We start from the raw sequence: 26,967 nt of genomic DNA, 5'->3' as shown, positions 1-26,967 counted from the left end.
GACAACTATACTTTTATTGGGCAAAATGCACTTTAAGGCAAAAACTAACAAGGGACAAAGATGGTCATTACATAATGATAAGGGGATTAAATCAAGAGGATCCAACAATTGTAAATATTTATGTACTCAACATCAGAACACCTAAATATATAAAGCAAAACAGATATAGACCAAAAAGAAAGTAAAAATGAAAATGATATGTTAAAATTATAAAATATAGCCAAAGCTAGATATTAATTTAATTTTTATTTTTTAAAAGATTTTATTTATTTGTCAGAGAGAGGGAGCACAAGCAGAGGGAGGGGCAGAGGCAGAGGGAGAAGTAGGCTCTCCACTGAACAAGAAGCCTGATACGGGACTCAGTCCCAGGACCCTGAGATCATGACCTAAGCAGAAGGCGACATTTAACTCACTGAGGCACCCAGGCATCCCCAAAGCTAGCTTTAAGATATCCTCTTAGACTTGCATATTCCTATAAGAAAATAGTTTTAACTTAAGAAGTAATAAGCTACATTAAAAGGAATAAAGTACCTAGGAATAAATTTAACCAAGGAGGTGAAAGAACTGTGCACTGGCAACTAGAAGACATTGATGAAAGAAACCAAAGAAGATACAAATAAATGGAAGGACAATGTGTGCTTATGGATTGGAAGAATTGATAATTATTAGAATGTCCATACTACCCAAAGTAATCTTCAGATTCCATGCAACCTCTATCAAAATCCCAATGGCATTTTTTGCAGAACTAGAACAAACAATCCTAAAATTTGCACAGAGCCACAAAGACCCTGAATAGCCAAAGCAATCTTGAGAAAGAAGAACTAAGCTGGAGGCATCATAATCCCTGATTTTAAAATATATTACAAAGCTGTGGTAATAAAACAGTATACTATTAGCATAAAAGCAGACACACAGATGAATGGAACAGAATAGAGATCCCAGAAACAAACTCACACATATATGGTCAATTAATTCACAATAAAGGGGCCAAGAATATACAATGAGGAAAGAGGTCAATAAATCGTGTTGGGAAAACTGGACAGCCACATGCAAAAGAATGAAATTAGACTATTATCTTAAATCACACACAAAAATGAACTTGAAATGGATTAAAGACTTGAATGTAGGGGTGCCTGGGTGGCTCAGTGGGTTAAGCCTCTGCCTTTGGCTCAGGTCATGATCTCAGGGTCCTGGGATCAAGCCCCCACCCCCCCCCCCCCCCGCCCCCAATCAGGCTCTCTGCTCAGCAGGGAGCCTGCTTCCTCCTCTCTCTCTGTCTGCCTCTCTGCCTACTTGTGATCTCTGTCTGTCAAATAAATAAATAAAATATTGAAAAAAAAAAACTAACTAAAAAATAATTTAAAAAAAAAAAAAGACTTGAATGTAAGACTTGAAGCCAAACAACTCCTAGATGAAAATATAGGCAGTAAACTCTTTGATATCAGTGTTGGTGATGATTTTTTGACTCTGACTCCAAAATCAAAGGCAACAAAAGCAAAAATGAAAATGTGGGACTACATCAAGCTAAAAAGGTTCTGCAAGCAAAGGGAAACATCAACAAAATGAAAAGGCAACCTATTGAATGGAGAAAATATTTGCAAATCATGTATCTGATAAGAGATTAATAGCTAAAATATATAAAGAGCTCATACATCAACAGCAAAAAACCCCAAACGATTCAATTAAAAAACTGGCAGATGATCTGAATACACATTTTTCCAAAGAGAACATATAGATGGCCAACAGGTACATGAAAAGATGCTCAACATCACTAATTATCAGGGAAATACAAACCAAAACCACAATGAAATATCACCTCACACCTGTGCGAATGGCTATTATCAAAAAGACAAGAAATAACGAGCGTTAGCAAGGATATGGAGAAAAGGGAACTATTATGCACTGTTGGTAGGAATGTAAATTGGCATAGCCACTATGGAAAACAGTATGGAGATTCTTCAAAAAAATTCAAAATAGAGGGCGCCTGAGTGGCTCAGTTGGTTAAGCAACTGCCTTTCGGCTCAGGTCCCAATCCCGGACTCCAGGGATCGAGTCCCGCATTGGGCTCACAGCTCCACGGGGAGTCTGCTTCTCCCTCTGACCTTCTTGCCTCTTATGCTCTCTCTCACTGTCTCTCTCTCAAATAAATAAATAAAATCTTAAAAAAAATTCAAAATAGAACTATCATACAGTTTAATAATTCCACTTCTGGGTGTTTATCCAAAGAAAATGAAAATATTAATTCAAAAGCATATACATATGGATATATACAATGGAATACTGTACAGCCATAAAAGAGAATGAAATATTCTCATTTGTGACAACAAGGATGGACACTGAGGGCATTTTGTTAAGTGAAATTAGTCAGAGAAAGAAAGATAAATACGTATGGTCTCACTCAAATGTGGAATTTAAAAACAAAAACAATCAAGCTCATAGATAAAAAGAACAGGTTGGTGGTCACCAGAGGTGGTGGGTAGAGGGTGGGTAAAATGGGTAAAGGGGTCAACAGGTACAAACTTCCAGTTATAAAATAAATACATTATGGAGATATAATGTACAGCATGGGGACTACAGTAGATAATACTCTGTTGCATATTTGAAAGCTGCTAAGAGAGTAAATCGTAAAATCCTCATCATAAGAAAAAAAAAGTTTTTTTGTAACTATGTAAGGTGGTGGATGCTAACTACTAGACTTAGTGTGGTGATCGTTTCACAATATATACAAATGACATCATTATGTTATATAACTGAAGTTAATGTTATATGCCAATTATACCTCATTTTAAAAAATGATCCAACTATATGCTATTTATTATTCATTTTAAATTCAAAGAAACAAATAAATGAAAGAAAACAGATGGTAAAAGATAAATTATGCAAACAGCAACCACAAGAAAGCTGGAGTGACTGTGCTAATATCAAACAAAATAGACTTTAAAGCAAAAAAAGTTACTAGAAATTAAGAAGGACATTTCATAATGATAAAGGGGTTGATCTATCAGAAAGATACAACAATGATAAATATATATGCACCTAATAACAGAGCACCAAAATACATGAGCCAACAACTGATATAACAACAAAGAAGACAAAATTCCTCATGAAGCTTACCTTCCAAAGGGCAAGACACAAATAAACAAACAGATAATGCCAGTTAAATGCTGTACAGAAAAAGAAAAATCCCAAGACTGTTATTTTAAAGAGAGTAGTCAGGTAAGGCCTCTGTGAGATCATGTTTGAGCAGACACCTGAACAAACTGAGAATGAGCCATGAAATATTTGTGAAAAGAATATTCCGAGGGGAAGGTGCCAGGTCCAGAACATCTTCAATGCACTGAGCTGGACAAACAGTAAGAAGTCTGATGGGTCCACACTGAAGTGAGGAGAGCAGATGAGGTCAGAGAGCAGAGAAGGCCAAGAAAAAGCTGGAGATGGGGGAGCACTGTGAGGAGAGGCAAGAGAGAAGGGGTTGTTACCTCAGTAAAGCGGGCAGGCCACAAAGTTAATGTTGCATTGCCACAGTAAAGATCTGGTTGGGTTTGGTTCTTAAGTTGCAGTTATTGCCAATTTAGGCTAATACTTGACTTTGAAGATTTTATACACAATATTTTTGTTATCCATCACAACTTGGCCACCTCCGCTCCAAACAAAAGAATGAATCTTAAAGTGAGTTTAGTTTCTTTTGGTGATTCATGTTCATACAGAGATTCTGTGATTCCATTTCATACTGTACCATACAGGAACACTTTGCATAAATGAATTGCTTTTCGTTTTAGTATCATTAGTAGTATCGTGGTCCCATTACATGCCTATTAACCTCATAAATGTGTCATTAGTTTTTAAGAAATAATATGTAAATATTAATTGTAACATGAGAATTTCTCTCCAAAGCAGGGTTTTAAGTATTTTGGAAAAGTTTGACACAGTATATCACGTGAATTCAGATTACTTCAGTGCCAAGAATTATGTTTAGATAGGAAAAAAGAAGCTTGTTTTGATCTCAGATAGAAAAATAGATTGCTTTGGGTTTTATGTAGCTTTAGATTTAATTTATTTATTTGACAGAGAAAGATACAGTGAGTGAGAGAGAGAACACAAGCAGGGGGAGTGGGAGAGGAAGAAGCAGGCTTCCCGCCAAGCAGGGAGCCTGATGTGGGGCTCAATCCCAGGAACCTGCGATCATGACCTGAGCCGAACGCAGAGGCTTAATGACTGAGCCACCCAGGTGCCCCGTAGCTTTAGATTTTTAAAAAAACTAGAATTTAATCTGTTTAACTAAAAGTGACTTGGAAAAAAATTTTTTTTGGAAAAATTTTTTAAAATTCTAAATATGATAGGAAATCTCTAAAGAGCTGAGGCAAAGATGGCTAGGACTGACTCATATTTTAAAACAATTATTCTAGGGATCCCTGGGTGGCTCAGTCAGTTAAGCCGCTGCCTTCAACTCAGGTCATGATGCCAGGGTCCTGGGATCGAGTCCTGCATTGGGCTCCTTCCTCAGTAGGGAGCCTGCTTCTCTCTCCGCCTCTGCCTGCCACTCTGCCTGCTTATGCACTCTCTCTCTCTCTCTCTGACAAATAAATAAACAAAAAATCTTAAAAAAAAGATAAAACAATTACTCTAGCTGCTATGTGAAGAACAAAGAGACTGGGGGGGGGGTTTGGGAGCCGGGGTGTCGGGGTGGGGTGCAGAGGGCGAGGTGAGGAGAAGCCAGGATGCCAACTAGGAAATTACTACAGTTGTTCAGGCAGAGCAAATACAGAAAAAATACAGTGCGTTGGACTAGGATGGGAGCAGTAGAGTTGAAAAGTGGTCACAGATTCTGAATGTATTTTAAATGTAGATGAATTAGATGAAAAGTATGAGAAAGAAATGTCTACAATCACTGTGAGATTTTTTAGCCTATGTTAACTGGGTAAATAGTGGTGTCATGTGCTCAGAACTGGAATACCGGGGAGGAAAAAATCAGGGAGGGTGTCACAAGTTCATTGGATCTGTTACATTTGAAATGCCAATTAGATACTCACATGGAGACATATTGAAGATAGTTGAACAAACAAGTCTGCATTAAGGGGAAAGGTAAGATTATTTCATTTAAGCCTCTAAAAATCTAGTATGGTAAAGATCATCTTCTATATTTTATAGAGGAGACTAGAGCACAGGTAATTATATGACATGTCTAATGCCACCTAATGTATAGAAGCAAAATCTGGAGCCAGGGTTTGAAGCAATCTGTTTGACACCAAAGCCAAATTCTTCGTACTCTATCTCCTCCTCCTTATCACACACATGTACCTTGTATCTTCAATTCTTCAATTCAAAGCTTAGTGATAAACAAGACCTCCTTTGATTTGTGCCTGGGTCTTAATTTATAAAGGGGACAACAAGGAGAGATCAATGCCACCAAAAGAAAAGTTTAATGTTATTCATCATTTGGCCAGAAAGGAGAGAGGCATGCCATGCCACGGCAGGCCAGGCCCACAGGAGGAAGCACCGGTGTCAGTCAGGAGGCATAAAGGAACCAGGGGAAGGCAAAAGCCACAGCCTTTCTTAGGGTTTCCGCAGGAAAGGCAGAGCAGAGTAAACAATTTAGGACTGGCCAGTTAAAATAATCCCAGCAGGCTTTGGGGCAGAGGGGCTGTGCCTAGTTGCCTGTGACCTGGCCCTGGGTTGATTTAGGAGGAGGGAGGAATTGGCTTGGGGTGCAAAAATTATGATAAAGGAGGTAGGTGGTGGGGGGTTGGTCTGCATATGAAAGGTGTGTTCACAGGTCAAGGTGAATTAGCTATCCCTAGGAAGGGCAGCTTCTTCCTGGCCAGGTAGGTCCCCGATGTGTCAAAACAGAATAAAATATGGAAAATAAAAAATGATTAATACACATTTCCAATACAAATTTCAAATCCCTTCACTGCAGTTTCCTGACTCCAGATCTCTTATAAGTATATCATAAGAAGCCCAACTACTTCAAATTCTTCTGTAAAAACAGTGGTACTTATACTCACAAAAACGTAGGGTCATTAAAAGCTTAACAGGAGACCAAAACAATCAGGCAAACTGAAATTCTGTAAAGTTGTGCATCAGTAATTATCTATTACTTCTAGAATTCAGAAAAAGGTAAAGGATATACAAATCAGATTCAGCTCAAAAAACACCCAGTCCAGGTCAGTTTGTGTAAGTAAAATACACTGGGAAAAAAGCAAGAAGATAATGTGCTTTGATTTTTAAAGAGTGGCTAGCCAACCAGACCACGCCCCAGCCAGCTTGCCTAAATAAACAAGCAACAACTTGTCTCACACCAACCCAGAAAATGTCAACTTTACAACCTCATCTGAGATCTGCTCTCAAAATGTTGAAGGAATACTATTGGCTGTACCAATACGACTCACCCCAGGTGTTTTCAAGGGAATGGGAATCAGGTTGAATGATCTACATGGATTAAATTTCTCTATTCTATTCCACTTAGCCTGGGAAGATTCCAGCTATTTTTCTTCACCGTGGACACAGGGACCTAAGTTTGGCTCGAAGAGGATCCTTTGTTTCATACCCAGAACAGGCCCCCAGGAACAGAATCACCAAACAGGGCACTGAAAACTGATCACACACCCCTCCCTTCCCAGGCATACCTCTGACTGACCCCATACATCCAACTCCACGCAGATACCTACACCTGGTTACCTTTCTTCCAGCATATACTCAGTTCCAGACGCCGACAAGAGACAGGAAAGAAACCCGAGCCTCTTCAACGCAACCCTTAACCCCTCTCGCAGCTGAAATCAGCCCCCTCGCCTCCAGCCCGGGTGCGGACAACCCGAGATCCTGCAAGCCCAGACTCACCCGCCCCAGCCAGCCCGCCTGGATGCCCCCCCCGGCCGGATGCTCCTCAGACCCTTACCACCCCCGGAGAGGGAGGCGGTAGCAGGGTCCGCACACTGACAACCAGGGCGGCGCGCGGACCACGCACACACGCACACATCCCTTGTCTGCGGAAGGGGGAGGCCGTGGCGGGTTCGCTGCGCCGCTTCCCGGGACGGCTGTCAGGAGGAAGCACCCGGGGCCGAAGGGGTCCCGCTGGGGCTTCGGCACCCACCGTGATCTCACCTGGAGCGGCTCCACGACGGCCCAGCTGCGGCAGCACAACCCGCTGCCTTCCGATTGGCTCAGCTTCGGCCTCTCGCATATTCGCTTCCGGGTGAGAGGTGCCTCGTCGCCCCGGCGACCGAGTCGCGCTCGGCGCGGAGTTACCGCTCCTTTCCCTCAATGCCACAGAAATGGCGGCCCAGGAGGAACAGCAGAGTCAAGAAAGTATTTGCGGCACACCTCTGTCAAGTGAGTGTCCCTCCTCCCATTGCCCCGAGCCGGGAAGGTCACCTTAAGAAGAACTCGTATTAAGCCAGAGCGTGACCACTGGTAGCGCCTGTGTGGCTGTGACTTATTTCCTGATCGTCTACACTGGGGATGACGTGCGGACACGGAGAACCCCCCCCCCCTCCCCCGGCCTGGGAATCAGAACACCTGGATTCTAGCTGTGTTTCGGCCGTCGATTTGCTGTTGTGACATCTTAGGCAAATGACATCCTCTCAGGATTTCAGTTTCCTCTATGGTGCCAGACGGTCTCCATGTCTTACATTCCCTCTCGCTCTAACATTACAAAGTTTCAAATGTGGAACCATTTAAGGACATTTGAAAACATTTTGGTTTTTTGTATGATCAACTTAAGTGCCGTGCTTAATAAGCATTTAAAGATTGTGCCATTCATTCACTAGACGTTCAGTTCCTACCTACAAGTACTAAGCACTACAACTAAGTACTATGCTGGACACTAGAATGAGAAACAACAACAACAACAACAAACATCTGACTAATCTCTGATCCTTGACCTAGACGAACTGGGTATTGAGATTGGAGATTCCAGCACCAAAGCGTTATTTTAACAGGGTTCTAAGTACAATAGTAGGGATCAGCCCAGGGCGCTGTGGAGACTCCTAGACGAGTCGGGGGGATGGGTAGGGGAGATAAGAAAGGCTTTGCTCAAATGATAGCTGTCTCTTTTTGTGTGTGCCTTTTTCTGGGAAAAATTTGCAACTTTGTATTCCAGTTCACCAATTTACTTTTCAGTTGTATCCATTTTGCTATTTAGTCATTACACCAATTAATGTTATTAATTTCCTAGATTACTAATTGGTTCTTTTTCATAACCACCTATTTCGGTCTCAAAGATACTACACTCTCCCTTTCTCTCTGAGGATGTTACAGTATTTTAAAGTCTTCTACCTATCGTGTTATATTTCCTCAAAGGGGATGAGCCTCCAGTCTTTCTCGATTGACACCTAAATTAATTTTTAAGTAAAAATGTCAGTTCTCTTGCCCCACCCACAGAGATTCTGATTCAGTAGTATAGGAACTTGCAAGCATCCCAAGTAGTTCTGAGGCACGAGCCACACTTTGAGTAATATTCTGGTAGACTCTGTTGTCCCAGAAGTTAGAATTTACTTATCTTCTCTCTATATATGTTTTTCTTTGGTATTGGAAAAAAATAATATCTAGTGATTTAGTCCACTAAATGTCCCAGAGCTTTGAGGCATAGATTCCCCTCAATGCTTTCTTTTGACCTGGTCTCCATTCTAATCTCATTCTGTTTAGACGACCTCACCCCAACGTCTCCCTACTATCATTTACTATCTTTATTTTCTGCCAATTCCTCACTCCACTTTACCTCTGTGAGGGCATCAATAGGTCATATAGGCTCCCCAAGAGAGAGTAAAACATATAACCACACAAAAACTGACACATGAATGTCCATAGCAACGTTTTCATAACAGCCCAAACTGGAAACAACCCAGCTGTCCACCAATTGATGAATGGATAAACAAACTGTTATTTCTGTATAGGGGGGTTATTATTTGGTGGCAAAAAGCATGGCTACATGCTACTACATGGATGAACCCTAAGAACATTATGCTGAGTAAAAGAAGCCAATCATAAAGAACCATTTACTGTGTGACTCCTTTATATGAAATGGCCAGAATAGACAAATCCATAGAGACAGAAAGTAGATTAGTGGTTGCCAGGGGCTGGGGCTGGGGCTGGGGCAAGGGGGGTGGGGGTAAAGAAGAGGTGGGAGTCGAAACCAGGGGAATGAAGACTAACTGCTAACATTATAAAATTAGATTCTGGTGATAGTTGCATTCGTCTGAATATGCTTAAAAAAAACCATTGAATTGTATACTTTTAAAGGGTAAGTTTTGTGGTATGTGAATTATATATTTATAAAGCTATTATAATAAACAAATAAATAAAAGTAGATTATTTAGACAAAGTTATTCATTTCACCAGGGTCCTATACTAGAAAGTGGGAATGCCAAGTAATCATGATATGCTCGTGATCATACGAAGTGAGTCAGTTTGGTTGGCTCTTTTTTTTTTTTTTTTAAGATTTTACCCATTTTATTTATTTGGCAGAGAGAGATCACAAGTAGACAGAGAGGCAGGCGGTGGGGGGGGGGGGCAGGAGCAGGCTCCCTGCCGAGCAGAGAGCCCGATGTGGGGCTCTATCCCAGGAACCTGAGATCATGACCTGAGCTGAAGGCAGAGGCTTTAACCCACTGAGCCACCCAGGTGCCCCAGTTTGGTTGGCCCTTAAAGCACATTTGTTATAAGGTCTTCTCACATAAAAATATTTAAGTTTATCTGACCTTTCTTAAATCTTTTAAAACAGCTGCTGAAGTGTATAAGATAAACTTTATATTTCCAAATGGAGACAAGTATGGTAAGCATACATTTCAATTACTTTTTCTATCTAGACTAAAATTAAATAGCTTAACAGTAAAAAAATGAGACTAAATTTTGTAAAATTAGTATTGGGATATTAACTCCATTAAACAAAATGACACAGAAATATTAACAGATGGACAGATTTTATATTTCTTTATTTATTTTTAAAGATTTTATTTATTTATTTGACAGAGATATAGAGAGAGCACAAGTAGGCAGAGCGGCAGGCAGAGAGAGAGGGAGAAGCAGGCCCTTCACTGAGCAGGGAGCCTGATGTGGGGCTCAATTCCAGGACCCTGGGATCATGACCTGAGCTGAAGGCAGCTGCCTAACCGACTGAGCCACCCAGGCACCCCCAGATTTTAAATTTAAACTGTAATGTTAAGTCTAGATAGTATGCCTTGGGAACCCATGTATGGGATCTGTCGGTCTTCCTGTCGGGTGTGTTTTTTAATGGTTATGTGACTTAAGGGACACCTGTCTGGCTCAGTCAGAAGAGCACACAACCGTTGATCTTGGGGTCACGAGTTCGAGCCCCATGATGGATGAAGAGATTACTTAAACAAATAAATAAATAAACTTAAAAACAAAAACAAGACCATCTAACTCCATGGAGCTCCTTTTATCTGGCCTCATTGGTTACAATGCTAGGGAGCCAAAGAGACCCATAGGGATGCAGTTGTGATTAGTTCTGAACATAAATACTTTATTACCTAGTCAAACAAGGTTCCCATTCATAATGGATTACAATATATTTCTCTCTTGTTTAGATGGTGACTGTACAAGAACATCTTCTGGAATCTTTGAGAGAAATGGAATAGGTATTCATACCACTCCTAATGGGATTGTCTATAAAGGAAGCTGGAAAGATGACAAGGTATTGTTGTTGTAATATTGATAGTGGATAAGTAAGCCTATTGCTTAAGTGATTCCTCACATTTCACCATTAATGAAAAACACATGTGAGTAGACTATACAATAAAAATAACTGATATGAACATAGGAGTGATATTAAAGTCATACAGGGTTTGTCATTTTTTTTTAAGTTTTTTTTTTTTTTTTAAATGAGCAGGGAGCCTGATGTGGAACTCAATCCCAGGGCCCTTAGATCAGGGCCCGAGCCAAAGGCAGAGGCTTAGCCCACTGAACCACCCAGGCACCCCTTGTCATTTTTTTAAAAAGTTTTATTGATTTAAGTAATCTCTGCTTGGTGATTGGGGGCTCAAACTCACCCCCCAGCTACCCCCCTCCCCAAGATCAAGAGTTGCATGCTCCTCTGGCTGAGCCAGCCAGGCCTCCTGTCAACTTTATTATCATCTTTCTCATCTCCTATTCACTGAGTAAACTAAATGCATTACATAATTTACTCATCTAACCCTCATAGCATCTCACGAGGTAGGTACCACACATGCTCCTATTTTACAAATGAGGGAAATCAGGCTTAGGTTTCTTGCCCAGTGAATGATGAAATCAGGTGTGGACCTAGGTGTGTCTGAATACAAATTTTTCTTCCTAACAACTTCTTTGTACTGTTTTCTGTGCCAACTAAACTGGCTATCCTTTAAGATTTTTGATATATTCAAGGTATCTTGAGGACCCTATTATCATCATCCCTGACCCCCTAGATGTTCAAATGCCCCAGCTCAAGAACATTAGACTTAGCAGGCTTCAGAAAGAGATGCATTTGAAAGACAATGAGAAATGGTAAATGTTGTCTTATTTTTGTGGAGATAAAGGGTGATACAGTGATAGATTAAATAATAACTAAGTAGATGATAGACATATATGTACATTTTTTAAGTATTCTAGGGAAACTGAATGTTAGTTACTGAGGTCATTTCCTTTGTTACAAACAGATGAATGGTTTTGGAAGACTTGAGCATTTTTCAGGAGCAGTGTATGAAGGACACTTTAAGGACAATATGTTTCATGGATTGGGGACTTATACATTCCCAAATGGGGCAAAGTATACTGGAAACTTCAATGAAAATAGGTAGGCTTAAAATAAAAAGTCATTGTCATTCTAAAAGGTTCTTTTTAGGAATGTTTGCTTAAATGTTTTATTTAGTCAATGCTGTTATATTCTTTTGTAATATATTTCATTAAAATATATTTATAATTAAGAACTGTTTGATTAGGGGTGCCTGGGTAGCTTAGTTGGTTAAGCATCAGGCTCTTAATTTCAGCTCAGGTCATGATCTCAGGGTCATGAGATTGAGCCCTGCATTGAGCTCTGAGCTGCGCTTGGAGGCTGCTTATGATTCTCTTTCTCCCTCTGCCCCTCCTCCACCTCTCTCCCTCCCTCTCTGTTAAAAAGAAAAGAATTGTTGGGTTATTTTTTAGGGAAAATGTTATAAAGAGAGGCTAAGACCATCATGAGCCTCCAAAAGAAAATATTCTTGTTGATAATTGATTAGACTTTTCATTTATTTCTTCTTACCTCTCCTATTGCTATAGAACTTTTTGCCATCAGCTTGGAAATGGAAAGCTTGTCACAATTATTGAGAAAATCTAGGCCAAAAATTACTTTCACTTGAAATATCCTCATAAACTTTTTTTAAAAAGATTTTATTTATTCATTTGACAGGCAGAGATCACAAGTAGGCAGAGAGAGAGAGAGAGAGGAGGAAGCAGGCTCCCTGCCGAGCAGAGAGCCCGATGCAGGGCTCGATCCCAGGACTCTGGGATCATGACCCGAGCTGAAGGTAGAGGCTTTAACCCACTGAGCCACCTAGGTGCCCCTATCCTCATAAACTTTTTTTCCCCTTAATTTTAGAGAAAGAGACAGGGGCAGGGAGAGAGGGAGAGAGAGAATCTTAAGCAGGTTCCACACCCAGCATAGAGCCCGACGCCAGGCTTGACCTCACATCCTTGAGGCCATGAGCCAAAATTAAGAGTTGATGCTTAACCAACTGAGCCACACAGACACCCCTATCCTGATAAATTTTTTAAAAAGCAGCCTTGGGGGATAATTTCATAATTTTTTATTGGATTTTGACCTGATATATGTGTGTATTTTTACTAACCTAATTTTTCAAATGTAAGCAAAATTAGTTTTCGCATTGTAGAAATGTACTCACTGTTGTCCTTTCTGGGCTTATGCTTGAAGGAAAAATAAAAATGAAATGAAACAAATGCATACTTTTATTTATTTATTTTTTAAAAGATTTAATTCATTTATTTGACAGACAGAGATCACAAGTAGGCAGAGAGGCAGGCAGAGAGAGAGAGGGAGAAGCTAGCTTCCCGCTGAGCAGAGAGCCCAATGTGGGGCTCGATCCCAAGACCCTGGGATCAGACCCGAGTTGAAGGCAGAGGCTTTAACCCACTGAGCCACCCAGGTGCCCCAAATGCATACTTTTAAAAGCTTAATCTTTGCACTGAATACCATCCCATGTCATCCAGAGGCTCATGTTCATTTATAAATATCCCTTTATTTCCAGAATTGAAAATGCAACCTAATTGTTAGGAAGTGGTTGATATAAATACATTTTGAGGAAGGCAGAAAAGTGTTCACCTTTTTTGACTCCCAAGTCTGTGCTGATAACACAAATTTTTCCCACTGATGTTACTGAAGGGGAAAAAATCCAACCCATGGCATAAGGTCTGTTTGTTTATGTGAAGTACATTTTCACTACTCCCAAGGTCCAAGAAAACCCCCACATAGCTCACACAGCACCTCACACATAGTTGATGGTCTATAAATATTTGTTGAATAAATGAATGAACTAATATGGACTTTTCATTTTTTAACGGATTGTTTGGTTTTTTGTAAACTTAGTGTGTGTGATCCTAAAATCCTAGACACCAAAATTTGTATAATAACGATGTTTGTTTGGAATAGTAATGGTTTTGGTACACTATAAAAGCAGGATACTGAATTTTATTATTTTATTTTATTTTTAGGATGCTGAATTTTAAATCAAAGTTTGAAAGTGGAAAAATATAATTCTTCAGGTGTAGAGTATAATATGTTAGACAATCTTATACCTGGACTGTAAATTCTTGGTCTTGGTTAATGAACAAATTTGTTTTTCACTATTGCAGGGTGGAAGGTGAAGGACAATATACTGACGTCCAGGGACTAGAATGGTGTGGTAACTTTCATTTCACTGCTGCTCCAGGCCTGAGACTAAAGCTCCACATGTAGTATATTTTGCATTAAAATTTTAATGTGGTAACGGAACTTTTTAGTTATAAGGAAAACTTAGTCACCTAAGTAACTTCATATACTACCTCTCTATCATAATTTTGCCAATAAAACCATCTCTCAACGCCTTTTTGAACTTTATTTTCATCATCTTATAATTACTTTAAATAAATTATGTGGGAACGCCTGGGTGGCTCAGTTGGTTGAGTATCCAGCTCTTGATTTTGGCTCAGGTCATGGTCTCAGGGTCATGAGATCGAGTCCAGCATCTGGTTCTGCTCTAGGTGTGGAGGCTGCTTAAGATTCTCTCTCTCCCTTTGCCTCTCCTCCTGCTCTCATGCATGCAAGCACACACTCTCTCTTTCAAAGAAGGAAAGAAAGAAAGAAATCTTTTTAAAAAATAAAATAAAATATGTGATTCATTTTAATAAACATAGCAGAGCTATCTAAATCTACTTTTTAAAGATTTTATTTATTTATTTGACAGGGACACAGCAAGAGGGGAACACAAGCAGAGGGAGTGGGAGAGGGAGAAGCAGGCTTTCTGCCGAGCAGGGAGCCCGATGCGGGGCTTGATCCCAGGACCCCAGGATCATGACCTGAGCCGAAGGCAGATGCTTAATGACTGAGCCACCCAGGTGTCCCAGAACTATCTAAATCTTGGCAAAGTAAACTTCCAACCCTGTGCCTGAGTTTTGTCTTCTTTAAAAAGCATATCTGTGTGTTAAAAAAAAATAAAAAATAAATAAAAAAATAAAAAGCGTATCTGTGTGTTAAAGGGAGCTATCAAGGAAATGAAAAGAATCTACAGAATGGGAGAAAGTATTTACCAATCATTTATCTGATACAGATTTAGATTCCAGAGTATATAAAGAACTCATATTTAAATACATATAAATAAAAATACAACCCAATTAAAAAATGAGCAAAGGATTTGAATAGACGTGTCTTTAAAGAAGATATGCAAATGTCTAATAAACAAATGAAATAATGACTCTTTAGGAAAATGCAAATTAAACCTGCAATAAGATAGCACTTCACAATCACTCAGATGGCTATATTAAAACAGACAGACAATAACAAAGCTTGGCAACGATAGGGAGAAATTGGAAACTGCCAACAGTTCTAGTGGGAATATAAAATGGTACAGCTGCTATTGAACAATTTTTTAAAATGTTAGACATACAGTTACAGTATGGCCCAGCAATTCCTAACTATGTCCCCCAAATAAATTGACCTGTATAGGAATGTTCATGGCAGCATTATTCATAACAGCTCAAGATCAGAAACAACCCAAATGTCCATCAGCTGATGAATGGATAAACCAAATGTGGTATACATCCATATAAAGGAGTATTTTCTGTCATAAAAAGGAATGAAATACTACATGCTACAACATGAATAAACTTTGAAAATATATTAAGTGAAAGAAGCCAGTCACAAAAGGCCATATATTGTGTGGCCTTTGTGTGAAATATCCAGAATAGGCAAATCCATAGAGATAGGGAGTAGATGAGTGGTTGCCATGGGAGGAAGGAACTGGGAGGCATGGGGTTTCTTTCTGGGATGATGGAAATATTCTAGAATTAGTGCTGATGGTCGCACAACCTCATGAACACTAAAACCATTGACTTGTTCACAAAGGGCAATTTTTGTGTGTGCTATGTGAATTATATTACAATTTTTCAAAAAGTAGATCTATGTGTCCTCATGTATTCTATGTCAAGGAAGCTTTTTTACCTTCTAGATAATACAATTTAAAAATTACCAGAAGAGCACATGACAGCTACATATTAAAAATTAGAATAAAGACCTGAGTGTTTGCTGAAACTATTTTTCTGAAAATGACCAAAAAAATGCTGTAAAGAGTAACTTCCATATCATATTTCTTCATTCAAAATCTTGTGGAAATTTGTACTTCTCAATATGTCATTGCTAAATTTTAAAAAATTTCTGTTGTACTACTATAAATCTGGGTTGAAATGTCTTTTAAAATATAAGTAAAAATGCTATTTTTGTTAGTTTCCCATAACCATAGATTATGTATTTAATCTCAAAATACCCTATTTCTAACTGTTCAAAGATAAATTTTTAAAATTAGACACTTTTGGATTTGTTGGTTAGCACTAATTGGTATGTTTTAGGAGTAAATACTATTGTACTGGAATTTATACAAATTAAGACAAAGTGAGAGGATGTTTTCAGGAAAGGACATATAATGCAATTTCAAAACTTCTGGAAAATATAGAAAAATGCCTGTTTTACAGCAAACCAAATTTTCCCCAATATTTTTCTTTAAAAGTACTTAAGGTAACAAGATAAATACTTTGCTTTAAAAGTCTTTAGCTTTGTATTGATATAGAAATAACTTTTTAATGCTCAAGTTCCCAGTTTTCTAGGATAAAAAACTCATTCCTTTTTAACAGCTTTCTTTTACTCCTTGAAAGTAAATCCAGTTCAGTTGATTAGTTGATGCTAGAATTTGACCTGAAGCTTATATAATTAGAAGAGACACTAGTTTTCCTCATTTAAAAGCCTAGTTAGCATATGACAATCTCGTTTCCGGGGAAGTCAAACCTCTCCTGCTTTTTTTTTTTTATATAACCTTTAAATTAATTTAGAATCCAGATAAGCCTTGATCTGAGGATGATATAACCACAGCAAGCAACATGGGGTAAGTGTGTGCTTTTATGTGCTTTGAAAGGTATTGACAGGGGAAATATTTTCATAAAAGAAGAAATCTCATATATCCTTACTAATTTAGATTCAAACCATGCCGACATTTATTTAAAGAAATTTAAATATTCATTTAAAGAAATAACTATTTAAAAGTTATAAAATTTATAAAATATTCATTTATTTTCTTGCTTCATTTTTAAATTATGTCATAATCTGCCTTTGCACGTTGTCAACTAATGAAATGTTTGGGGACTACAGAGTGTTCGATATTTATGTATTAATTTGAAGTGGAATTAATTTTGAGAGCAATCTTAAAGAAAAGGTGACAGGTTTTTTTATTTACAAGGCAGATAAATCCAACATGTATATGCCTCTTTGGGATTAAGAATAAAGAATTAAAAAGATTAGGAATGCCTTTTGTAACACAGAAAAGGGACAGAGGATTCTATCAAAGTTCATTCCGCTATGAACAGAATAATGTGTGTTGATTAATTACACAGGGACATTAGTGAAACAATTCTGAACTCTTTGTGGGGTTTTGGGAGCATGATGAGAAGAATCGAGTTTCACTTGAAAGCTTTCTATTATTTACTTAAGCAAGAATAGCATTCCATTATAATTAGTATTGGAATCATATGGATTTTTATCTGCTGAAACTAGTATTCTGGAAATAAAGAAGTATGTCTTTTCATTACCCTCTGTCTTTTTAAATCGCTCCTTTCAATACAAAATTGTATTGCTGGAAATGGTATAGCCATTTCATTGAAGGTACTTCTGAAGGATTTAACACAAATGATCAGAAATTTATACTAGACAGATTTTTTGACACACATTTATTCTAAACAGCTTCCCTGAATTTAATTAATATCTGCATTTTTGTTATACCATGGACTCTGAAAATACCATCTAAACCAGTTTGAAACCTCAGAGGCTTTTGGAAGGAAGATGATCATACTATATATTATTGTTAAATTTTAATACAAATACAATATAAAAGTTAACAGATAAATACCTTGTACAAATTTCATATAATTTGGTTGATTTGATTTGGGACAGAACTGATGAGACTCCTGGTTTCTCTTTATTCCTCCTCCTTCCTTTTCCTCTCTGTATATAAGAGAGAATATCAACATAGCAGTAAACTCCAAACAAGAGGCAAACACAAAGTCTTCCTTTCTTCCCTCCTCTCTGGAAAAAAAAAAAAAATTGTAAAATCAATCAATGCCAGGTGATTTACAGATGGTCTGAATTTTAATCTACGCCCCCAGGTTAAGAATCTTTTGATTTTGAGTTTAGGGGCTGGAGTACGAGTTGCTCAATATTTTTCTCAGGTTTTGAATTTTTATGAAATATAAGAATATTTAATAATTCCTGCTAATCTTCTCTCAGAGACAATGTTGAAAGTACCGATTCTCCCACTGACCATCTCCCAACACACACACACACACACACACACACACACACACACACATTACATGAGAATGAAGCACAGTTTGATCAATATCCATAGTTTGACAATCACATTACTGCCGCTTGTCCCCAGTGACTTGATTAATCATCTGTGCTTCCAAGAGTGCCAAAAATCACCTTGGGAATCGTGAAAGAAAAAATCCTCATTACTTTATTTGTAAGGTGCTTTCCGGTGCCCCAAATAAGATGAACCAAACCATAAATTGCTAAACTTTACAAAGGATACTCTTCTGATTATTTTGTTATCTGCTCCTGCCCTTATTGAGAAAAGAGCTTAGTAGGTATTAACACCCATTTAAGTCGTCCTAAAATAGAAAAATAAAAAGAGAAAGTGGCATGCTCAATTTTTTTTCATTTCAGGAAGGCTCTAGAATTTATCTCCTGGGAATGAGGAAGTAGCTTTTTAAGATTTTTTTGGACAAGGGTTACTTATCTCAAAGCTATTTGAGAATACAATGACCTTATATGGGTCTGTGCCAGCTCTTTCCATTTCTCCTCAGGCCATGCTGGCATGATTTTAGTGAGCAATGAAGAGACACATAATAGAAAATTCTTATGCTCTCTAGAAAGCTTCCTCCTTCTCTTAAATTTTCACTGGATTCCTTACGGAGTATGAGGGTGGGTGGGATGGGTAGAGATGGTGCATAAGGGTGGTAAAGGGATAACTGGGGAGAAGTGCAGGAACCTTACTGTGTAAGGTGCCCTGACACCTGCTATTTATTGCCATACCCATGGGAAAGAAGGGATGGTTGCATTTCTTTGCTAAGATACTTTTCTTTCATTCTTTTTTTAAGATTTATTTATTTTAGAGGGAGAGAGAGAGAGAGAGAGAGAATGTGCAGGAGAGGCAGAAGGAGAGGGAGAGAGAATCTCAAGCAGACTTCTCACTGAGTGCAGAGCTGCACTCAGGGCTAGATCTCATGACCCCGAGATCATGACCTGAGCAGAAACCAAGAGTCAGCTGCTTAACTGACTGTACCCCCAGGAGCCCCACTAAGATACTTTTCACTACTCTTTCCCCATCAGCCGGTTATTCTGTGCCTTCCCCACTGACATCTGAGGATTAAAAAAAGTTAGGGCTCTGCTAAAACTGTAGAGCCGGTAAGTTCATAGCATATTCACCCTTCTTTTAGTTTTGCCAGTTCAAATAAGTGTAATTTTAAAAATTCCTTAAGGGCTATATTCTTCACTTCTGAATCTGAGAATTACAATCCAAATCTTTTTCCTGGGCAAAGTATACATTTAGCTCAAGCAATAACTTCTGAGATGTTGCTTCTATCTGTGTCTTTTGTCCTTTCCAATAGTTGCTTCCCTAATTCAGGCCATCACTACCTCGTCCTTGGGTTACTGAAAGTGCCTACTCACTGGCCTCTCTGCAGGGGGCTTCCTTTGCAGGGGCCCCTGTAAGAGGCATCTTCTTACTGAAGACATGTGATCTGGCTCCTCTCTTGTTTAGAACTTGCAGTGTCTTCTTATTCTCCCCTCTGCAGAGCAGGCCCCCAAGAAGATATTCATTCACAGCCTGGGTGTCTGTCCCCAGTCAGTCAGTCCAGCTTTTCCTCTTACTCCACCCTTCCTGCTCCCTAGAATCCTAGAATCCTCAGTCCACCTACGCCTTGTGACTTTCTACCTCTGTTCCTTTGCTGAGTCTCTTTTTACCATTTCTACATATTGTCCAAACCCCAGTTCAAATCCTATCTTCTCTTTTTTAAAAAAGATTTCATTTATTTATTTGAGAGGGAGAGCGAGCATGAGCTGGGGAAGGGGCAGAGGGACAAGCAGACTCCCTGCTGAGCTGGGAGCCCGGAACAGGGTTTGATCCCAGGACCCTGAGATTCTGACTGGAGTTGAAATCAGATGCTTATTCAACTGAGCCACCCAGGCACCCCTCAAATTCTATCTTCATGGAATTTTCTGTAATCCCCATAACTGGAATTCATCTTTTTTCCTCTGAAAGTTTTAGGAACTTTATATTTTTCTGATTGCATTTTTTATAATCCATCACATGCTATAGTTACTCATGTGTCTTCTTGAAGGAGGAATAATCCCACCTTTCTATTTATCCCAACACCTGGCACAGTACTTTTTACATGGTATGTGCTTAATAAATGATTGTTCAATTGAAAGGAACTGTTTTCCCTTTAATCCACAAAAAAGCTGAAAACTTAATTTTAACGAAACTTCCTTCTTTCTCTCCCGGTTAAAGGGACCCATTTTCCAAGTTCTTATCTACGGAGCTCAAATGAGTGTATAACGTCCAAAATATGGATGTTGGAAGGGGGAAAGGTAAAGACAAGGATTGAAGTGACATTCTAGAGGCTTCTGAAGAGTGGAGAATTTTGTTATTAAGTAGAAGGGACACACCGGCTCAGAGGAGAGAAAACTTTCAAGAATTAATGCTTCTTGGTTCTAGACATTTTCCTAGAGGACCAGCATATTAGTAAGTTTGAGTCCATCCATATAGGATGGAAAAACAAAATAACAGTGGCTTAAACAAGCTAAAAGTTTCTCTCTTATGTTTGAAGAAAAAACACCTAGGGCTGCCTTGCTGGCTCAGTCAGTACAGCATGTGACTCTTGATCTCAGAATTGTGAGTTCAAGCTTCACACTAGCCATGGAGCCTATTTAAAAAAGGGGGGGGCGGTGCCTGGGTGGCTCAGTGGGTTAAAGCCTCTGCCTTCGGCTCAGGTCATGATCTCAGGGTCCTGGGATCGAGCCCTGCATCGGCTCTCTGCTCCGCAGGGAGCCTGCTTCCCTCTCTCTCTGCCTGCCTCGTTGCCTACTTGTGATCTCTCTCTCTCTGTGTCAAATAAATAAAATCTTAAAAAAAAAAAAAAAAGCCCCCAGGTAGGCAGTCCAGAGCTGTTAGAGCAGGTCCTTGTGTGAAGGACCCTGGTCCTTCTGTCCTGCTCTTCTGCCATCCTTAGCGTATCCCTCTTGGTCCGGGAAGGTTGCTCAGACTCCACTTATCTCATTTGTGTCCCAGCAGTGGGAAGGAAGAATAGAAAGAAAAAGATGTGTGTTCTCTTTTGAAACTTCCCAGAGATCACTCACATTTCTAGTTCTACCTCAGGGGTAGGATCTATTCTTGTGGTTACACCTAGCTGTGAAGGAAAAGGGAGAATGTGGCTTATAAACTGGGTTACTAAAGAAAAAGGGACACTGGGTAGCAACGAGCAGCATCTGACAGAGCACTGCCTCTTAGATTCCTTCAGGACGAAGAGCAGCGTTATGCGAAAGAAGGAACATTTTAAGAAAACTTTTCTGTAAAGTTCAGAAGAAAAAAAGAGCAAGCCAAGCTGGGAATAAACATAGATTCTCTTAAGATAAGGGAGGGGAATTTGACATAATGTTGAAGGCGACTCAGTAATTTGTTGATACCCCTACTGCCCACGTTCTAGCTTCTGGTCCCCCCAGCCTTCATCTCCCTTAATCCTCACTTCTGCATATTTATTATTATTTATGCCAACTGTGCAGATCAAGAAACGGGTGCCCAGAGAGATTCTGTGACTTCGTCAAACTGCCCAAGAAGCTTCAGATAATGAAATAATGAAAAATAAAACATAAAGCTCACTGAAACCTGCTATATTACTCAAACAAAACAAAACAAAATAAAACTAAAAACCCCCATATACCCATGGGGTATTTTCCAAATGGATTTCTACTTAATTTTGGCTGTGGATCACCTCAATTAGCCCCTACAGAAAAACCCATTACGAACCTATTTCACTTGTCACCTGAAGTAGGTGACTTCATTTAATGTGGGATATTCAGGAAAATCTCTAGATTTGTGGCTTTCATTATTTTAGGGTCAGATGAACTACTTGCTTTGAATGTCGGTGTACTCTAGCTGATTTTAAATACATAGGAATTTGTTTTTATTAGTCCAGAGCTGTTGGATATAAATGTCCAAAGATATAAATATAAATACCAAGGTGAACGTGCCCATTCAACACCAAGTAACTTGAAAATGAAAAGACTAAAGGAAACAAGAAATTTTACTTTCTTGTTTAGAGTCTAATCAACTCTTGTTGATTAGAAATTTTTTAATAGCAATCTCTTGAATGTACAATGAAAACCTTTCATTATAAAATTATTAAAGCAAAGGATGGTATAAATTACAAGGTACCTATCATTATCAATGGCATTTTTATTTCTTGTAGAACCTCTAGAAAAATCAGAAAGACTTCACAAAACATGATGTGATGTCTACCGGTGGAGACAGGCCACAAGGTGAGTGAAAATTGCAAAGAACTTCTTTCTAGTGACCACACAGATGAACTGAGAGCTTAGTTTAAACCAGTGTACTTAGTTTAAACCAGTACTTGCACTTCATTTATAAATTGCTTAAGAATCTTGTAATGCTTCTGTTTATTTATTTATATATATATATTTTAAGATTTTATTTATTTGAGAGAGTGTGCGCAAGCACAAGTGTTGGGGGGGCAGAGGAAAGAGGGAGAATCAGACTCCCCGCTGAGCAGAGACCCTGGGATCATGACCTGAGCCAAAGGCAGATGCTTAACTGACTGAGCCACCCAGGTGCCCCAACACTTCTATGTTTAAAAACAAGCAAATATATCATGGGATTCCTTATTAGTTAGCAATCAGAGCTAACAGCCACCTTATAAACTAGCCATGTTATATCAGACTTTTACTGAATGTATGAATGCTTACAGTATTGAGATAATAATGAACTATATTTCACTGACTTCTATTTTGGATTGCAAACGAAACAAAACAAAACCTTAAGGACAACAAAATTTGCATTCCACTAATATTTACTGAGTCCCTACTTCATGCTGGGCTTTGTGGCATGATAACTATGTGGACTACGTAAGCATTATCCTCATTTTACAGATGAGGAAATGTAGGCTTATAAAGGGTTAGTAACATTCCCAGGGGCACAAAACTAAATAAGTAGCAGACCTGCAATTTGAAGCTAGATGTCTCATGAACTTAAGAAGAAAGTCCTATGGTTTAAAACACTATTTTTAAGTTTCAAAATTAAAAAGCACACGAAGTAAAACAAACAAACTTGATCAAGACAGAAGAGTAAAGGGGCCGCCTGGGTGGCTCAGTCGGTTAAGCAGCCAACTCTTGATTTCAGCTTGGGTCATGACCTCAGTGTTCCGGGATCGAGCCCCGTGTTGGGTTCCACCTCAGCAAGGATTGAGGATTCTCTCTCTCCCTCTCCTTCTGCCCCTCCCCCCACTTGTGTGCTCTCTCTCTCTCTCTCTCAAATAAGTAAATAAATCTTAAAAAAAAAAAAAAAAAGACACAGGGGTGTAAGAAAAGTTTGAAAGCCCATCCCACCCCTACCCCATCCTTCTTTCCAAGAATGGCCACTGTTAGTAGTTTGGCATAAATGTTTCCATATCTTTTCTTTTGACCAAGGTACTTTTTACTGTATCATACTTTCCTACTTACTTAAAAACAACAAGGAATAGAGGAAGTTGAATTTATTCTATATCTACTAATATAAATATATAGTCTAAATAATAACTGAAATGTTCATTCAGCTAACATTAGGCATCTACTTGTAGAGATTCAGAGTATAGAACTGACTTTGTGTTTCCTAGGACTCATGGTCTAGTACAGAGGTTCTTAATTTGGTTTTGAGAGGGTAAATATGGACTCTGGTGTGAGTCTGTTGTGAGCTCTGAATCTTCTCCCCAGCAGAAAATGAACCTACATAAGATTTTGCCTATAATTTAGGTGATTCATGGACACCTTCAGAGTATGTGGGCCCCTCCCTCTGGTAGAAGTAAGAGTCTTAAATTAAAAATTTAACATAAATACTATAATAAAAGTGTGGACAGGATGCTATGGCAGCACAAAAAAGCAAGTGCTTACTTTTAGCAAGACATGTCAAGAAAGACAGGGACGAGTGATACTTGCCCAGGCTCTTGAAGGACACAAGGAACTTGCCAGCTAGCACAGGGTAAGTGAAGGATGTCCACTGAGGAACAACTCTCTAAAACCAGAGGCTAGAAAAGACAGGAATCCACAGTACTCTCTTTGTGATAGGGGAGTGACCGAAGAGAAGTCTGGAGAGCTGGGGAGAGGCCAGATCAGAAAGCAGAGGTCTGCTGTGTTAGGACATTTGATCTTTAGGAGTCACTGAAGGACTCTGATTAAGATTTTCAAAGGTAGGTAAGAGAACTATAAATAATGCATGACTGAATAAATGATCACGGGAATAATAAGTTAGATGGCAGGATAAGATAGAAAAAGGAGATAAGACCACTTGATTCAGACTTGCTGGAGGATCAGTGATGAAACAATATGCTATTAAAAAGATACATTGCTAAAAACGGGATGGAATTCATTGCAAGGTCATTCCTTTTGCAAAAGAAATTAGGAGAATGAAGTTTGGAGACTGTGTGTGTAAGATAAAACTCAAAATTTGGGCAGTACGTCTGCCCCCTCACTGCAGTGAGTCCCAGGCACAATCAAATTAGTGTCTGTCAGGGCGTATCACTCACTCCTGGTCTGCACACCCCCATGCCTTCTGCTGTCCTCCATTAACTCCTGATGGATGGCTGGTTTTCTCATCAACTCTTCCACCTGCAAAGAGTGGAAAAGAGAAAGATGGTAAAATCGGCCAGTTTCTCAATATTTCTACACTGAGTATATGTATTCCTTTTATAATTATTTTTGTAATTCAGGTTGCAAAGTAATGCAATTTAGAGCAAGGCTTACAAATAATGCCATATCTGGTTCATTTCTTTTTGGGTCTTAACCTAATATACCTAGCAAAAAATCCAATTTTGTCTCGCCTCCTACTACTTGGCAATGACTTCAAATTGAGGCAAGACTATAACATCTCAAGGATATTTACTTGATAAATATTTATTATTCATTTAAAATTTTATTTATCAGACACTGTAGGAGTTTGAAGACCAAGCTTATCCATATATTGAATATGCAGTTTTGTATGATGTATCATAAAAACCTTTTTAAATACAAAGAGGCATTTGATCTTTGCCAAAGAGTAGTTGCTCCAAAAGATTTCTCAGTCCCATGTTTAGATAGTGAATTTTTGTTGAAATAAAATTTGTAATTTTCGGTGAAATAGTATTGATTTTTCCGGCTTGCCTTTTTGAGCTTATTAATTTAAAACAAAAATGCGTCTCCTTGCTATTACTATGAATGAATAAAGTTAAAATTGTAAAACTGCAGTGTATTTAACTAGCTAATCTGTTATGTATAAATGCTATGAAAGGATCTCCCCCATTGAGTTAATTAAAACATCTAATACCTCACATATTTACCTTTTTTTGTGTGTGTGTGAGAACATGAAGTTCTGCTCTCTTAGAAATTTTCAATTATACGTTAGTATTAACTATAGTCACTACGTTATACATTAGACCCTCAGACCTTATTCATCTTATAACTGAGAGTTCGTACCCTTTTACCTATTATTGTCTGTTTTTGGGGAAAAAAATTCATTAACCATCCACATCCTCTGGAATTGAATTAAATTAAACTCAAACTTGTGTTGAGTACTCATCACAAAAAGTTCTCAAACTACCTCAGATGAATGTGAACAAAGAATATAAATGTATTTATCTTTTAAAAGCCAAGCTATTAAAAAAATTAAAAAAAAAAATAAATAAAAGCCAAGCTAATTTTGCATGCCCCTTTATAAGATATCTCAGCATTTAAGAATATATAATAATTTTTATGTTGCTTATTATTAAGTAAAATTGCCATGTAGGGAGATGATCTATCTTTATCCTGAGGTTTAAAGTCCAGCACTCTGGTTTGGTAAGAACCAGATGCCCAGGCACTATGGCTATGAATAAGAAATGGTTCCTGCCCTAGTGGAATGGACAGTTTTGCATGGCAGTCAGACATGGGGACCACAGCCGATCACTCTCAGCAAGGAGAGATACTCATAGTATGATCTGAGAATGCAGTAGAAGAGAGGAGTTGACTAAAGATGACTTGGAGGACCAGGGTTGGCTTCATAGGGAAGTGCTTGAACTGAGCCTTGAAGGATGAGAAATACTTCTTTAGGCAACAAAAGATACTTGAGGCGTAGAGAATGGGAGGAACAAAGGTACAGAGGCCACGTGTTCAATGAAATGTACAAACTGTGATCATCTACACATCTATATCACACATACTAACTACTATAAAGGCTTATTTGAAATACTATGAAATAGAGAAACAAATCAAGTAAGTTCAACTGGTTCTGGTATGAGCTGTTACAAGTAGCAACATTAGCCCGCCCAGGGACATGCCGGGAGCTTTGCCCAGGCAGCCTCTCCAAGGTTCCGGAGAAGAATGCCTGAGAGGATAGGATGAGACTGTGATTAGCAGAGCTGAGGAATTGGTGAGAAGGGGCTCCTGGTATATAAAATTAAGGGTCAAGAGACCCGAGGCAGCTTGCAAATCTGACACTCATTCAAATGGATTTGCTGTCAATATTGAACATTTGAGTCAAGGACAAGGAGTACCCCTCAGGGAGGAGGAGTGAGAAAGGAGCCCTCCAGGGCAGTACTGGGCCACCCAGCCCAGATTCAGGCAGTTCGGCTCCTGCCTCATACCACAGCACTCAGCAAAACAAACATTTTGTAAGGAAACCCAACTCACCTTTCTTAGAAGGCTTTTTGGTGACCTCAAGACTGCACCTATGGGGGCGCCTGGCTGGCTCAGTGGGGAGAACATGGGACTGTGAATCTCAGGGTTGTGAGTTCAAGCCCCACATTGAGCATGGAGCCTAATTCTTATCTTAAAAAAAAGAAAAGAAGACCTCACCTAGGACGGCCCATCATCCCCACCCCCAAACACACCCACTCACCCACATACCCTCACCATGTTTATCGAAGCATTCCTTTCAATCACACAAGATACTTTCCTTGAGAGAAGTCCTGACAAATACA

At 38.9% G+C, this 26,967-nt stretch overlaps 2 protein-coding genes across 3 annotated transcripts in view; one reads left to right on the top strand and one right to left on the bottom strand.

The window, feature by feature from the left end:
* Positions 1-7,151, bottom strand: part of DHX57 (DExH-box helicase 57) — a 57,054-nt gene extending 49,903 nt beyond the window's left edge. Inside the window, exon 1 of the mRNA XM_080813045.1 lies at positions 7,102-7,151. The gene's annotated coding sequence lies outside the window, so the exon portion shown is untranslated. The remainder of the gene's footprint in view (positions 1-7,101) is intronic.
* MORN2 (MORN repeat containing 2) lies at positions 6,986-14,048 on the top strand. 2 transcript variants are annotated; one of them, XM_080813046.1, is made up of 5 exons: positions 6,986-7,329; positions 9,719-9,769; positions 10,545-10,651; positions 11,631-11,767; positions 13,822-14,048. In XM_080813046.1, exons 1-5 carry the CDS (start codon positions 7,272-7,274, stop codon positions 13,922-13,924), a joined length of 456 nt encoding a protein of 151 aa, XP_080669172.1. In that variant the 5' UTR covers positions 6,986-7,271; the 3' UTR covers positions 13,925-14,048. The 2 variants fall into 2 exon arrangements, with proteins under 2 accessions (XP_080669172.1, XP_080669173.1); XM_080813047.1 differs by lacking the exon at positions 9,719-9,769 and having other exon boundaries at positions 7,210-7,329.
* The last annotated feature ends 12,919 nt before the right edge of the window (positions 14,049-26,967 follow it).

Source organism: Martes martes, assembly GCF_963455335.1.
Source record: "Martes martes genome assembly, chromosome: 9".
NCBI classification, from domain to species: Eukaryota; Metazoa; Chordata; class Mammalia; order Carnivora; family Mustelidae; genus Martes; species Martes martes.
This window is presented reverse-complemented; position numbering and strand designations above follow the sequence as displayed.